Source organism: Polyodon spathula, chromosome 13 (genome assembly GCF_017654505.1).
Source record: "Polyodon spathula isolate WHYD16114869_AA chromosome 13, ASM1765450v1, whole genome shotgun sequence".
NCBI lineage: Eukaryota > Metazoa > Chordata > Actinopteri > Acipenseriformes > Polyodontidae > Polyodon > Polyodon spathula.
The window spans coordinates 25564523-25578183 of NC_054546.1; the positions used below are offsets into that span (position 1 = coordinate 25564523).

At 42.0% G+C, this 13661-nt stretch overlaps 1 protein-coding gene across 1 annotated transcript in view; it reads left to right on the forward strand.

Moving 5' to 3' along the window:
• Window positions 1-13661, forward strand: part of pex5 (peroxisomal biogenesis factor 5) — a 77069-nt gene that overhangs the window by 44182 nt on the left and 19226 nt on the right. The window contains 2 exon segments of the mRNA XM_041268415.1: window positions 7259-7364; window positions 9386-9476. Of these exon segments, the coding sequence (XP_041124349.1) occupies window positions 7259-7364; window positions 9386-9476 (197 nt within the window).

Here is a 13661-nt window from a genome sequence, read left to right on the forward strand (position 1 = left end):
CTCTGTTTCATTGTGTGTTTCGCTTTGTACTTCCCTGTATCTCGCTCTTTTTTCATGATGTTTTGCTGTTCTCCCTCTGTGTCTCACTGTGTGTCTCGCTCTTCGTTTCACTGTTTCTCGGTCTGTGCTTTACTGTGTCTTGCTCTGTTTCATTGTATATCTCGCTCTGTGTTTCACTGTGTGTCTCTCTGTGTTTCATGGTGTCTCACTCTGTGCTTTACTATCTTGCTCTGTGTTTCACTGTGTGTCTCACTCTGTTTCATAGTTTCTCGCTGTTTTACTGTGTATTTCGCTCTGTTTCTGTATGTCTCGCTCTGTGCTTTACTGTATGTTGCTCTGTGTTTCAGTGTGTCTCGCTCTGTGCTTCATTGTCTTGCTCTGTGTTTCACTGTATCTCGCTCTGTTTTATGATGTCTCGCTCTGTTTCATTATGTGTTTCACTGTGTCTCGCTCTGTTCCACTATGTCTCCCTCTGTCCTTCATTGTGTCTCACTCTCTGTGTCACTGTGTCTCGCTCTGTCTTACGGTGTCTCTCTCTGTTTCACTGTGTCTCACTCTGTTTTCACTGTCTCGCTGTGTGTTTCATGGAGTCTTGCTCTGTGTTTTACTGACTGTCTCACTCTGTGTTTCACTGTGTGTCTCGTTCTGTTGTGATTTACTGTGTCTCGGTTTGTGTTTCACTTTGTGTCTCACTCTGTGCTTTACTGTGTCTTGCTCTGTGTTTCACTGTGTGTCTCGGTCTGTGTTTCACTGTGTCTCACTCTGTGTTTCCCTATGTCTCGCTCTGTTTCACTGTGTGTCTCGTTCTATCCTTCACTGTGTCCTGCTGTGTTTCACTATGTCTCGCTCTGTTTCATTTGTCTTGCTCAGTTTCATAGTGTCTCGCTCTGTGTTTCACTGTGTGTCTCGCTGTGTGCCACTGTGTGTCTCTCTCTCTGTGCTTCATTGTGTCTCGCTCTGTTTCATTGTGTGTCTTGCTCTGTTTCATTGTTTGTCTTGCTCTGTGCTTCATTGTGTCTCGCTCTGTGTTTCACGGTGTGTTTCACTCCCTGTGTCACTGTGTCTTGCTCTGTGTTTGTGTGTCTCTCTTTGTCTTACGGTGTCTCGCTGTGTTTTCATGATGTCTCGCTCTGTTTTCATGATGTCTTGCTCTGTGTTTCACTGTGTGTCTCACTGTGTGTTTCATTGAGTCTTGCTCTGTGTTTCACTGACTGTCTCGCTCTGTTTCACTGTGTGTCTCGTTCTATGATTTACTGTGTCTTGGTCTGTGTTTCACTTTGTGTCTCGCTCTGTGCTTTACTGTGTCTTGCTCTGTGTTTCACTGTGTCTCACTCTGTTTCACTGTGTGTCTCGCTCTCTGTGTCACTGTGTCTTGCTCTGTGTTTCAGTGTGTCTCTGTCTGTCTTACGGTGTCTCACTGTTTCACTGTCTCACTCTGTGTTTCACTGTTTGTTTCGCTCTGTGTTTCATGGTGTCTGATCTTTTTCATAGTGTCTCGCTCTGTGTCACTTTCTTGCTCTGCGTTTCAGTGTGTCTTTCTCTGTCTTACGGTGTCTCGCTCTGTGTTTCACTTTGTCTGTGTTTCACTGTGTGTCTCGCTCTGTGCTTCATGATGTCTCGCTGTGTTTCACTGTGTGCCTCGCTCTGTGCTTCATTGTCACATTCTGTGTTTTATGATGTCTCGCTTTGTGCTTCACTGTCTCGGTCTGTGTTTCACTGTGTCTTGCTTTGTGTTTAACTGTGTCTCCCCCTGTTTTTCACGGTGTCTCGCTCTGTGCTTTACTGTGTCTCGCTCTGTTTCATGGTGTCTCATTCTGTGTTTCACTGTGTCTCGCTCTGTGTTTCATAGTGTCTCGCTCTGTTTTTTACTATTTGCTCTGTGCCAATATGTGTCTCACTCTGTGCTTCAGTGTCTCTCTCTGTCTTACGTTGTCTTGCTCTGTATTTCACTGTGTCTTGCTCTGTCACTGTGTCTCCCTTTGTTTCACTATCTGTCTCGCTGTGTTTCATAGTGTCTCGCTCTGTGTCTCACTATATGTCTCTCTCTGTGCCACTGTGTGTCTCACTCTGATTTACTGTGTCTTGCTCTATGTTTGTGTGTCTCGCTCTGTCTTATTGTGTATCAGTCTGTGTTTCAATATGTGTCTCGGTCTGTGTTTCACTGTGTCTCGCTCTGTGCTTCACTGTCTCTGTCTGTGTTGCACGGTGTGTCTCGCTCTGTTTCACTGTGTGTCTCGCTCTGTGTTTCACTGTGTCTCACTCTGTGCTTTAGCCTTTCTCGCGCTGTATTTCAGTGTCTCACTCTGTTTCATGGTGTCTCACACTTTGTTTCACGGTTTGTCTCACTGCTATACTGTGTGTCGCTCTATTTCACTGTGTGTCTCGCTGTGTGTTTCACTGGTTGTCTCGCTCTGTGTTTCACTGGTTGTCTCGCTTTGTGCTTTACTGTTTGTCTCGCTCTGTTTCACTGTGTGTCTCGCTCTATTTCACTGTGTGTCTCGCTCTGTGCTTCACTATGTGTCTCACTGTTTTCCATTGTCTTGCTCTGTTTCACTGTGTATCTCGCTCTGTGCTTCACTGTCTTACTCTGTGTCGCCCTTTGTTTCATGGTGTCTCGCTCTGTGTTTCATGGTGTATCGCTCTGTGCTTTACTGTTTGTCTCGCTCTGTGTTTCACTGTGTCTCGTGCTGTGTTTTAGTGTCTCGCTCTGTGTTTCACTGTGTCTCACTGTGTTTCATGGTGTCTCGCTCTGTATTTCACTTTCTCTCGCTCTGCATTTCACTGTCTCTCGCTCTCTGTTTCACCGTGTCTCGCTCTATGCTTTACTGTATGCCTCGTACTGTGTTTCACGGTGTCTTGTACTGTGTTTCACAGTGCTCGTTCTGTGTTTCACGGTGTCTTGTACTGTGTTTCACTGTGTGTCTCGCTCTGTGTTTCACGGTATCTCGTACTGTGTTTCACGGTGTCTTGTACTGTGTTTCACTGTGTGTCTCGCTCTGTGTTTCACGGTATCTCGTACTGTGTTTCACGGTGTCTTGTACTGTGTTCCACTGTGTGTCTCGCTCTGTGTTTCACAGTATCTCTTACTGTGTTTCACGGTGTCTCGTTCTGTTTTTCACTATGTGTCTCACTTTGTGCTTCAGTGTCTCGCTCTGTCTTATGGTGTCTCGCTCTGTGTTTTATGATGTCTCACTCTGTTTCATTGTGTGTCTCACTCTGTGTTTTACGGTGTGTCTCACTTTGTACTTCCCTGTATCTCGCTCTTTTTTCATGATGTTTTGCTGTTCTCGCTCTGTGTTTCACAGTTTGTCTCGGTCTGTGCTTTACTGTGTCTCGATCTGTTTCATGGTGTCTGGCTCTGTTTCATGGTGTCTCGCATTGTTTCATAGTTTCTCGCTGTGTTTCACTATGTGTCTCACTCCATGTGTCGCTGTGTCTCGCTCTGTGCTTTACTGTATCTCGCTCTGTTTTATGATGTCTCGCTCTGTGTTTCACTGTGTGTCTCGCTCTGTGTTTCACTGTGTGTCTCGCTCTGTTTCACTGTGTGTCTCGCTCTGTTTCACTGTGTGTCTCGCTCTGTTTCACTGTGTGTCTCCCTCTGTCCTTCATTGTGTCGCGCTCTGTGTTTCACTGTGTGTCTCCTTCTCTGTGTCACTGTGTCTTGCTCTGTGTTTGTGTGTCTCGCTCTGTCTTATGGTGTCTCGCTCTGTCTTATGGTGTCTCGCTCTGTCTTACGATGTCTCGCTCTGTCTTACGATGTCTCGCTCTGTTTCACTGTGTGTCTCCCTCTGTCCTTCATTGTGTCGCGCTCTGTGTTTCACGGTGTGTTTCACTGTGTGTCTCGATCTCTGTGTCACGGTGTCTTGCTCTGTCTTACGGTGTCTCTCTCTGTTTCACTGTGTCTTGCTCTGTTTCACTGTGTGTCTCCCTCTGTCCTTCATTGTGTCGCGCTCTGTGTTTCACGGTGTGTCTCGCTCTATGTGTGACTGTGTCTCGCTCTGTCTTACGGTGTCTCGCTCTGTCTTACGGCGTCTTGCTCTGTCTTACGGTGTCTCTCTCTGTTTCACTGTGTGTCTCCCTCTGTCCTTCATTGTGTCGCGCTCTGTGTTTCACTGTGTGTCTCCTTCTCTGTGTCACTGTGTCTTGCTCTGTGTTTGTGTGTCTCGCTCTGTTTCACTGTGTGTCTCGCTGTGTTTCACTGTGTGTCTCCCTCTGTCCTTCATTGTGTCTCGCTTTATGTTTCACTGTGTGTCTCGCTCTCTGTGTCACTGTGTCTTGCTCTGTGTTTGTGTGACTCGCTCCGTCTTACGATGTCTCTCTGTTTCACTGTGTCTCGCTCTGTTTCACTGTGTGTCTCTGTCTGTGTTTAACTGTGTGTCTCGCTGTGTGTTTCATGGAGTCTTGCTCTGTGTTTCACTGTGTGTCTCGTTCTGTGATTTATTGTGTCTCGATTTCTTTCACTTTGTGTCTCGCTCTGTGCTTTACTGTGTCTTGCTCTGTCTCACTGTGTGTCTCGGTCTGTGTTTCACTGTGTCTCACTGTGAGTTTCACTGTGTGTCTCCTTCTGTGCTTTACTGTGTCTCGGTCTGTGCTTTACTGTGTCTCGCTCTGTTTCATCAAGTCGTGCTCTGTTTCACCTACTGTCTCGCTCTGTGTTTCACTGTTTCGCTCTGTGTTTCACGATGTCTCGCTTCATGGTGTCTGATATTTTTCATACTGTCTCGCTCTCTGTGTCACTTTCTTGCTCTGTGTTTCAGGGTGTCTCGCTCTGTTTCACTGTGTGTCTCGCTCCGTGTTTCATGATGTCTCACTGTGTCTCGCTCTGTGTTTCACTGTGTGTCTTGCTCTGTGTTTCACTGTCGTCTCGCTCTGTTTCATGATGTCTCGCTCTGTGTTTCATTTGTGTCTCACTCTGTTTCATAGTGTCTCACTGTGTGCTTTACTGTGTCTTGATCTGTTTTTCCATGTGTCTCGCTCTGTTTCACTGTGTGTCTCGCTCTGTGCTTTACAGTTTCTTTCTCTCTCTCACTGTCTCTCAATTCAATTCAATACGCTTTATTGGCATTACAAGAATAAACATTTGCCAAAGCAAACTGATCCTGTTAAAGAAATGGGCTTGTAACAACTCAGCCACTGACTCATTGTCTGACCCTGAGCAAGTCACTTAACCACCTTGTGCTCCGTCTTTCCTGTGAGACATTCTTGTAAGTGACTCTGCAGCTGATGCATAGTTCACACACCCTAGTCTCATATCTTGTAAAGTGCTTTGTGATGGTGATCCACTATGAAAGGCGCTATATAAAAATAATAATTATTATTATTATTATTGTTATTATTATTATTGTTGTTGTTGTTATTATTATTATTATGCTTTCAAGCCAACGGCTGGGAAACCTATTGTTATTGCTGGGTATATTATTATTTTTCTGCCAAAAGTTTGTCGCAGACTCATGAAAACGCAACGTAAGTACATGCCTATGTGTAGACAACAAGACTGGCATCCACGAGTGAAAAAAGTTCAGAGTTTGGCCACTAAGCTAGATCTCGTGAAAATATTGGACAATTTTCAAAATTCTTGTCGACAAAAACAGCTTAAGATGGAGATCTGACAATGTCAGCATATAGCGCATGAATGGACGGTTGGTTTGCTCGCCGCATTGGATTTGCTAAAAATTTCAAAGATCTTCTTGTCTGAAACCACAGTGTTGATCGGCACCAAAATTGTCACGTTTGCTCATGAGACGGTCCTTTCTAAGTTTGTAAAATCTGCACTTTTTCATTAAACATGGATGCAGTGAACAAAACAATTTCATGATGCACGTTGGATTTGCACTAAATACTCAAAGATCTTGTCTCAAACCGCAGTGTTGATCGGCACCAAAATTGTCACGTTTGCTCAGGACAAGGTCCTGTAAGTTTTGTAAAATCACGCTTTTTCGTTAAAAACATAGATGCAGCGAGCAAAATAACAATTTCACGAGTGCAATATTTACATATATTAAAGTATAAATCCACACTGCAATAAATTAGAGACGTGAAACTGAGTAAAATAGTAGAGGGTAATGTGAAGTACTGTCGATTTTAAAATGGCTTGTTTTGGTCACATGGTTTGGTGGCCGTATTGATAATTAAAAAATGACTTTTATGACCCATAACAGAACAGTGTTACTCAAAGATCTTTTTCTCTGAAACCGCAGTGTTGATTGGCACCAAAATTGTCACGTTTGCTGATGACAAGATCCTTTCTGAGTTTTGTAAAATCCCTGCTTTTTCGTTAAAAACATGGATGCAGCGAGCAAAATAACAATTTCATGAGTGCTGTATTTACATATATCAAAGTATAAAGCAATACTGCAATACACTAGAGACATGAAACTGAGTAAAATAGTAGAGGGTAATCTGTCAGTTTCAAAATGGCGTGTTTTGGTCACATGGCTTTGGCAGTCATATTGGAATTAACGTTTAAATTTTATCTCCTAGGGCGTGCCGATGCGGACAAAGTTATTATGGAACACATACAGGAAGTCATGTGTACTCTGTGAAAAAATGTCATCACCCGCTACCTTTGACCTCTCTAAAAGGTCAAACTAAAACTTGGCTCTTTGTGCCTCGGGGATCACAGATAGTCATGATTCATATGGAACACATATAGGAAGTTATATGTACTCTATAAAAATGTCATTACCCATGACCTTTGACCTCTGCTAAGGGTCAACAATGAACATTTCTTGCATAAAAGACCTTAAGGAGTGCACATACGGCAATCATTTATATTGAACATGTATAGGAAGTCATACGTTTGCTTTAGAAAAATATCATCACCCATAACCTTTAACCACTGTTAAGGTTCAAAACCCACAATTGGCTTATAGCTCCTCAGCTGTATCTAACATAGATCAGTACACTTAAACTTCAGCATAAGATTGTGGTCTGTATACAATACAACTTAAGTAGCCCATTAACTAATTATAGGAAACATAGCGAGCTGTATTAGTGATTATTTGTGATGATTGAACCATATTTTCTTGGAAGCCTTTACTGTTGCTAGCAACTCTAGTTATTATTATTATTATTATTATTATTATTATTGTTAAAGCAATGTATAACATTACGAAACAATAAACATTACTAAACATTTCCCTCTATTGAAGAAAGTGGGAGGGAAATAGGAACAGAACAAGGTAGTTCGAGAACCCTTCCCCCTCCCCCCCCCCCCCCCCCCCCCCCCCCCCCCTTGGTTTGTGTCGGAGAGAGAGAGAGACACAAAGTCTGGGGTTCGCGAGGCCAGGTTCAGGTGGGGAGTATTTGGAGCAGTCGGAGGAAAAGCTGTGGCTCGGAGACTTTGAAAGACAAGAGAAAGAGTGGTGAGAGAATGTCAGTCTGTGTCAGTGTGTGTGTGTGTCAATTTGATAACCTTTAAAAAAAAAATAAAATGCTGTGGTGCCCTTAATATCACGGTATACAATGAAGGCTTACTAAAAATGGAGATAAACTGCTGTCTTCTCAGCAGAGATTATAAAAAAACGGGGGGGGGGGGGGGGGGGGGGACTTGAGAACTGAGGGAGTGTGTGATATATGAGAAATGCAAAAGTGTGAACTGAGGGTGTGTGCTACAGTGCCTATAGAAAGTCTACACCCCCTTGAACTGTTTTCACATTATGTTGTGTCAGTGCCTCAGAGTTTCATGCATTTAAATGATTTTTTCCACTTATCTACACACCATACTCCACACTGTTAAGGCTGGAAAAAAGTTTTTTATTGAGAAAAAAATTATATATTAAAAATACAAAACTGAAAGATCATAATTGGATAAGTCTCCACCCCCCTGAATTAATACTTTGTGGAAGCACCTTTGGCAGCAAACTACCAACTTTGCACACCTAGATTAGGCAATATTTGACCATTCTTCGTTACAAAACTGTTTCAAGCTCTGTCAAGTTCCTTGGGGAGCGTTGATGGACAGCAATCTTCAAGCCATTGCACAAATTTTCGATTGGATTTAGGTCGGGGCTGTGACTGGGCCACTCAAGGACATTGACCTTTTTGTTTCTTGGCCACTCCAGTGTAGCTTTGGTTGTGTGTTTTGGGTCGTTGTCATGCTGAAAGGTGAACTTCCGTCCCAGTTTCAGCTTTCTTGCAGAGGGCAGCAGGTTTTCCTCAAGGACTTCTCTGTACTTTGCTCCATTCATTTTCCTTTCTATCCTGATAAGTGTCCCAGTCCCTACCGATGTGCATGCAATTCCTTGAATCCCTACTGCGTTCAGTTTGAGAAGTATTCTTTTATGTTGGACTTTGTGAAAAGTTTTCTGGAAATCTAAATAAACCATGCCATATACTTTGCAATTATCCATTGTCAGTGTTGCATCATCAGAAAATCAAGCTACGCTCTGCCTTTCCTAAAACCATGCTGACTGTTTCCCAGGATACTGTTACCATATAGGTAATTTTCCACTTTGGATCTTATTATAGTTTCTGTAAGTTTACATATAATAGAAGCCAGGCTTATTGGTTTGTAGTTACCTAGTTCGGTTTTGTCTCCCTTTTTGTGGATCGGTATTACGTTTGCAATTCTCCTGTCTGTCTAACTTCCTTTTTGAGTTGCGCTTGCAGTTTCAAGTACTCTTTCTGTGTATTTTGTTCTTGGTCCCTTTTAAATAGTCTGTGAAGCGCCTTTTTTCTCTGGATATTTTTTAAAATTTATTTATAAACCATTTTGGCCATTTTGTTTTAGATTTTTATTTGTCTACTTTTGGGATGTATTTTTTTTGTGCCTCTAGTACTACATTTTTGAAAAATAGCCATCCCTTTTCCATGGATGTTTTCTCTATTTTACTATTTTTCTCTCTGTTAGACCTTAGCTTTAGTCGTTACTTTTGGGGTTTTAAAAAAGCATGTCTAATGAGAACATGTTGTGATCTGAATTTGTCAATGTTTCTCTGACTTCTGTTGTAGTTATTCTGTCTTTGTTAGTCGGTGGCTTTCACAAGTTGTGTTAGGAAACAGTCATTTGTCATTTCTACCATTTCAGTTCCGTCTGTCTTGCTTCCCATCGGGTTTTCCCATTTTATACGAGGGAAGTTGAAATCCCCCATTAGGCATTTCTAATGTTATTGTGTAACAGATTGTTTTGCTTGGTATCTGAATTTGGTGGTCTATAGAATGCCCTGTTATTGTTCCCTTATTCTGACCCATATTGATTCTGCATTATTTTTTTTCTTCCAGATTTAACACCTTGGCTTCAAGACTATTTTTGATGTATAGCGCTACCCCTCTGCTGAGTGTGTATGTGCGTGTGTATCAGTATGGTGTATCAGTTTGTGGATCAGTGTGTTTCCTATACACTTGTTGGGTTTCTCTTCATTTTCTCTCTCTTTCCTTACTTCAGGACAGAGGAGTACCGACCCCCAGATGACCTCAGAGACACGGCCAATCAGCTGCTGGCAAAGGTGGACGACCCCAAACTGCAGAACACAGAGGTGAGAGGAAACTGCTCAATAGTAACAGGAGCATAGATTCACACAAAATCAGTTCACACTCAGAATCAGCTTCCTCTGTGTCCATTATGATGTCATCGTCCTCTGAACAGGGAGGCATGCTGAGAGCTGTAGTTTGTCCTGCTTTCGCTGTAGTCCTGTGTAAACCCCTTGCCAAGGGAAACTCTAATGTGGAACTAGGGAGATTTTGCTTGAGGTAGAGCATGCAGCTGGTCCTGCTGCATAACGCAGGGGTGATAATTGACTCCTATTACACAGCAGTTTCACCCATTCCAGGTTTTATTACAAGCTTGAATAGCCCCAGTGTATAGGTAAGAAGCTCAGGTGTCTCTTGTTATACTCTTAAAAGCAGGAGTGGATGAAGCTGCTCTGCAGTGGGACTCTTGCTGTTACGGCCCTGGTATGTAACCCTGTGCTTCCTGGTTTTGTCTTGGTAGTTCCTGAAGTTCATTAGGGAGATCGGAGAGGGTCTTGTGACTGTAGACCACAATGAAGTCAGGCAGTCTGAACATGCAGATCACTGGGCATCTAAATTCGACAAGGTAGGACCCCTCCGCTAGAGAGCCCTGGGGCGTACTCACGACACGGCAGGATTGGTGCAAGCACAGGGTTCGAGAGGGACTGCGCTTTTAAAGATTCCTTAATTACAGATTGCGGGTCATGAAAGTGAGATTTACTTTAACCTGAGGGAGTGATTATAAACAGTCCTGATCATTCCATGAATTAGAGCCCCGGACACTAGAGATAGAGGAAGCTTTACTAGGTGGAGTTCACACCAATCAATAACATCTGCAATTCCCCTCGGCTGGCTAGGTGACGGTTAGGACCTTCTCACAGGAAATTGTTCAAACACTGTATTGAGTGTTTCTAAGTGTAGGGTGGCTGATCATATTGAGAGTGCAAGAGACAGCACCCTGTAAATACAGAGAGAGCAAGAGAAAGCGCCCTGTCAATATAGAGAGAGCAAGAGAAAGCACACTGTCAATACAGAGAGAGCAAGATAAGCCACACTGTTGTAGGAACAATTCAGTAATTGATAATTTAATATTTATCTGGGTTGATTAGTTCTCTTACCAAAACAATATTTAAATTGACGTGTTCTAAAGATCGAGGATTTACTATGAACACACATTCACGCGCAGACAGAAGGAATGTTTAATCAATAGTGTATTTTATTATGTACACAAATAATAAACAGAAATCAGAAAAGTTAGAAAGTAAATCTCTTAGTCTCTCAGCACAAAACGCAATTCAAAAACTCACTGCACCCATGCTTGACTAGCAGGCAATTGAAATATGACACTGTCTGTCTCCTAAAAAATCAGCAGCAGCAAGCAGGCTGTGATGTAGCTAGTCACTCACTCACACTCACACACACGCCCACATCCAATGCACAGAGTACAGTGGCTCTCAAAAGTATTCACCCCCCTTGGACTTCTCCACATTTTATTGTGCTACAACATGGAATCAAAATGGATTTAATTAGGAGTTTTTTGCCACTGATCAACACAAAAAAGTCCATAATGTCAAAGTGAAAAATAAAATCTACAAATTGTTCTAATTACAAATGTAAAACAGAAAATAATTGATTGCATAAGTATTCACCCCCTTTGACACACCTAAATAAGCTCTGGTTCAACCAATTGTCTTTAGAAGTCACAGAATTAGTTGAATGGAGTCCACCTGTGTGCAATTAAGGTGTTTCACATGATTTCAGGTTAAATACACCTGTCTCTGGGAGGTCACGCAGTTGGTTAGTACATTTCCTAGCAAAAACTACATCATGAAGATGAAGAAACATTCAAAACAAATCCGGAATAAGGTTCTTCAAAAGCACCAATCAGGGGTAGGATATAAGAACATTTAAAGGCATTGAATATCCCCAGTAAAGTCAGTAAAGTCCATTATTAAGAAATGGAGAGAATATGGCACAACTGTGAATCTGTCTAGAAAAGGCCATCCTCAATAACAGAGTATCCGGGCGAGAAGAGCACTAGTCAGGGAGGCCACCAAGAGGCCTATGGCAACTTGCGAAGAGGATGGATTTGCAATTGTACCGAGATTGCTAATCAATCATTCAATTGGAGTCTCAGTACAACTGCACGTGAATTAATAAAAGTGCAATTCCCCCTGCTCATATTATTTTACCTGCATGTGCAATCCTCATGCCTAAATACAAATATACATTTTAAAGACTTGTGCTCGTAACCCATATTTATATCCTGTGTATTTTATACATAAACACCAACATTATTCACACTACAAACAACATAAAACACTAATAGACATAAAGGGGCAGGACACTCCGCCACACAACTCTAAAGGAGTTAGTCTTCCATGGCTAAACTGGGAGACACTGTGCATATGGCAACAATAGCCCAGGTGCTTCACAAAACTGGCCTTTATGGGAGAATGGCAAAAAGAAAGCCATTGCTAAAAAAAACTTGCATCAAATCTCGGCTAGAGTTTGCCAGAAGGCATGTGAGAGACTCTGAGACCAAGTGGAAGAAGATTCTATCATAAGAACATAAAGTTTACAAACGAGAGGAGGCAATTCGGCCCATCTTGCTCGTTTGGTTGTAGTAGCTTATTGATCCCAGATTCTTATCAAGCAGCTTCTTAAAGGATCCCAGGGCGTCAGCTTCAACAACATTACTGGGGAGTTAATTCCAGACCCTCATGATTCTCTGTGTAAGAAAGTGCCTCCTATTTTCTGTTCTGAATGCCCCTTTGTCTAATCTCCATTTGTGACCCCTGGTCCTTGTTTCTTTTTTCAGGCTGAAAAATTCCCTTGGGTCAACACTGTCAATACCTTTTAGAATTTTGAATGCTTGAATTAGGTCGCCGCGTAGTCTTCTTTGTTCAAGACTGAACAGGTTCAATTCTTTTTAGCCTGTCTGCATATGACATGCCTTTTAAACCCGGAATAATTCTGGTCGCTCTTCTTTGCACTCTTTCTAGAGCAGCAATATCTTTTTTTATAGCGAGGTGACCAGAACTGAACATAATATTCAAGATGAGGTCATACTAATGCATTGTACAGTTTTAACATTACTTCCCTTGATTTAAATTCAACACTTTTCACAATGTATCCAAGCATCTTGTTAGCCTTTTTTATAGCTTCCCCACATTGGTTAGATGAAGACATTTCTGGGTCAGCAAAAACTCCTAGGTCTTTTTCATAGATTCCTTCTCCAATTGCAGTATCTCCCATATGATATTTATAATGTACATTTTTATTTCCTGCGTGCAGTACCTTACACTTTTCTCTATTAAATGCCAATTGGCAAGTGTCTGCCCAGTTCTGAATCTTGTCTAGATCATTTTGAATGACCTTTGCTGCTACAACAGTGTTTGCCACTCCTCCTACTTTTGTGTCGTCTGCAAATTTAACAAGTTTGCTTACTATACCAGCATCTAAATCATTAATGTAGATTAGGAATAGCGGAGGACCTAATACTCATCCCTGTGGTACTCCACTGGTTAACACACTCCATTCTGAGGTTTCTCCTCTAATCAGTACTTTCTGTTTTCTACATGTTAACCACTCCCTAATCCATGTACATGTGTTTCCTTGAATCCCTACTGTGTTCAGTTTGAGAATTAATCTTTTGTGCGGGACTTTGTCAAAAGCTTTCTGGAAATCTAAATACACCATGTCATATACTTTGCAGTTATCCATTACCGAAGTTGCATCCTCTAAAAAATGAAGCAAGTCAGTTAGACACGATCTCCCTTTCTTAAAACTATGTTGACTGTCTCCCAGCACCCTGTTACCATATAGGTACTTTTCCATTTTGGATCTTATTATAGTTTCCATAAGTTTGCATATAATAGAAGTCAGGCTTACTGGTCTGTAGTTACCTGGTTCAGTTTTGTTTCCCTTTTTGTGGATCGGTATTTGCAATTTTCCAGTCTGTCGGTACCACCCCTGTGTCAAGAGACTGCTGCATGATCTTGGTTAGCAGTTTGTAAATAATTTCTTTCATTTGTTTGAGTACTATTGGGAGGATCTCATCCGGCCCAGGGGATTTGTTTATTTTAAGAAGCTCCTAGTCCCTTTAACACTTCTGCCTCGGTTATACTAAAGTTATTTAAAACTGGATAGGAACTGGACGACACGTGGGCATGTTGTCCACATCCTCCTTTGTAAAAACTTGTGAAAAG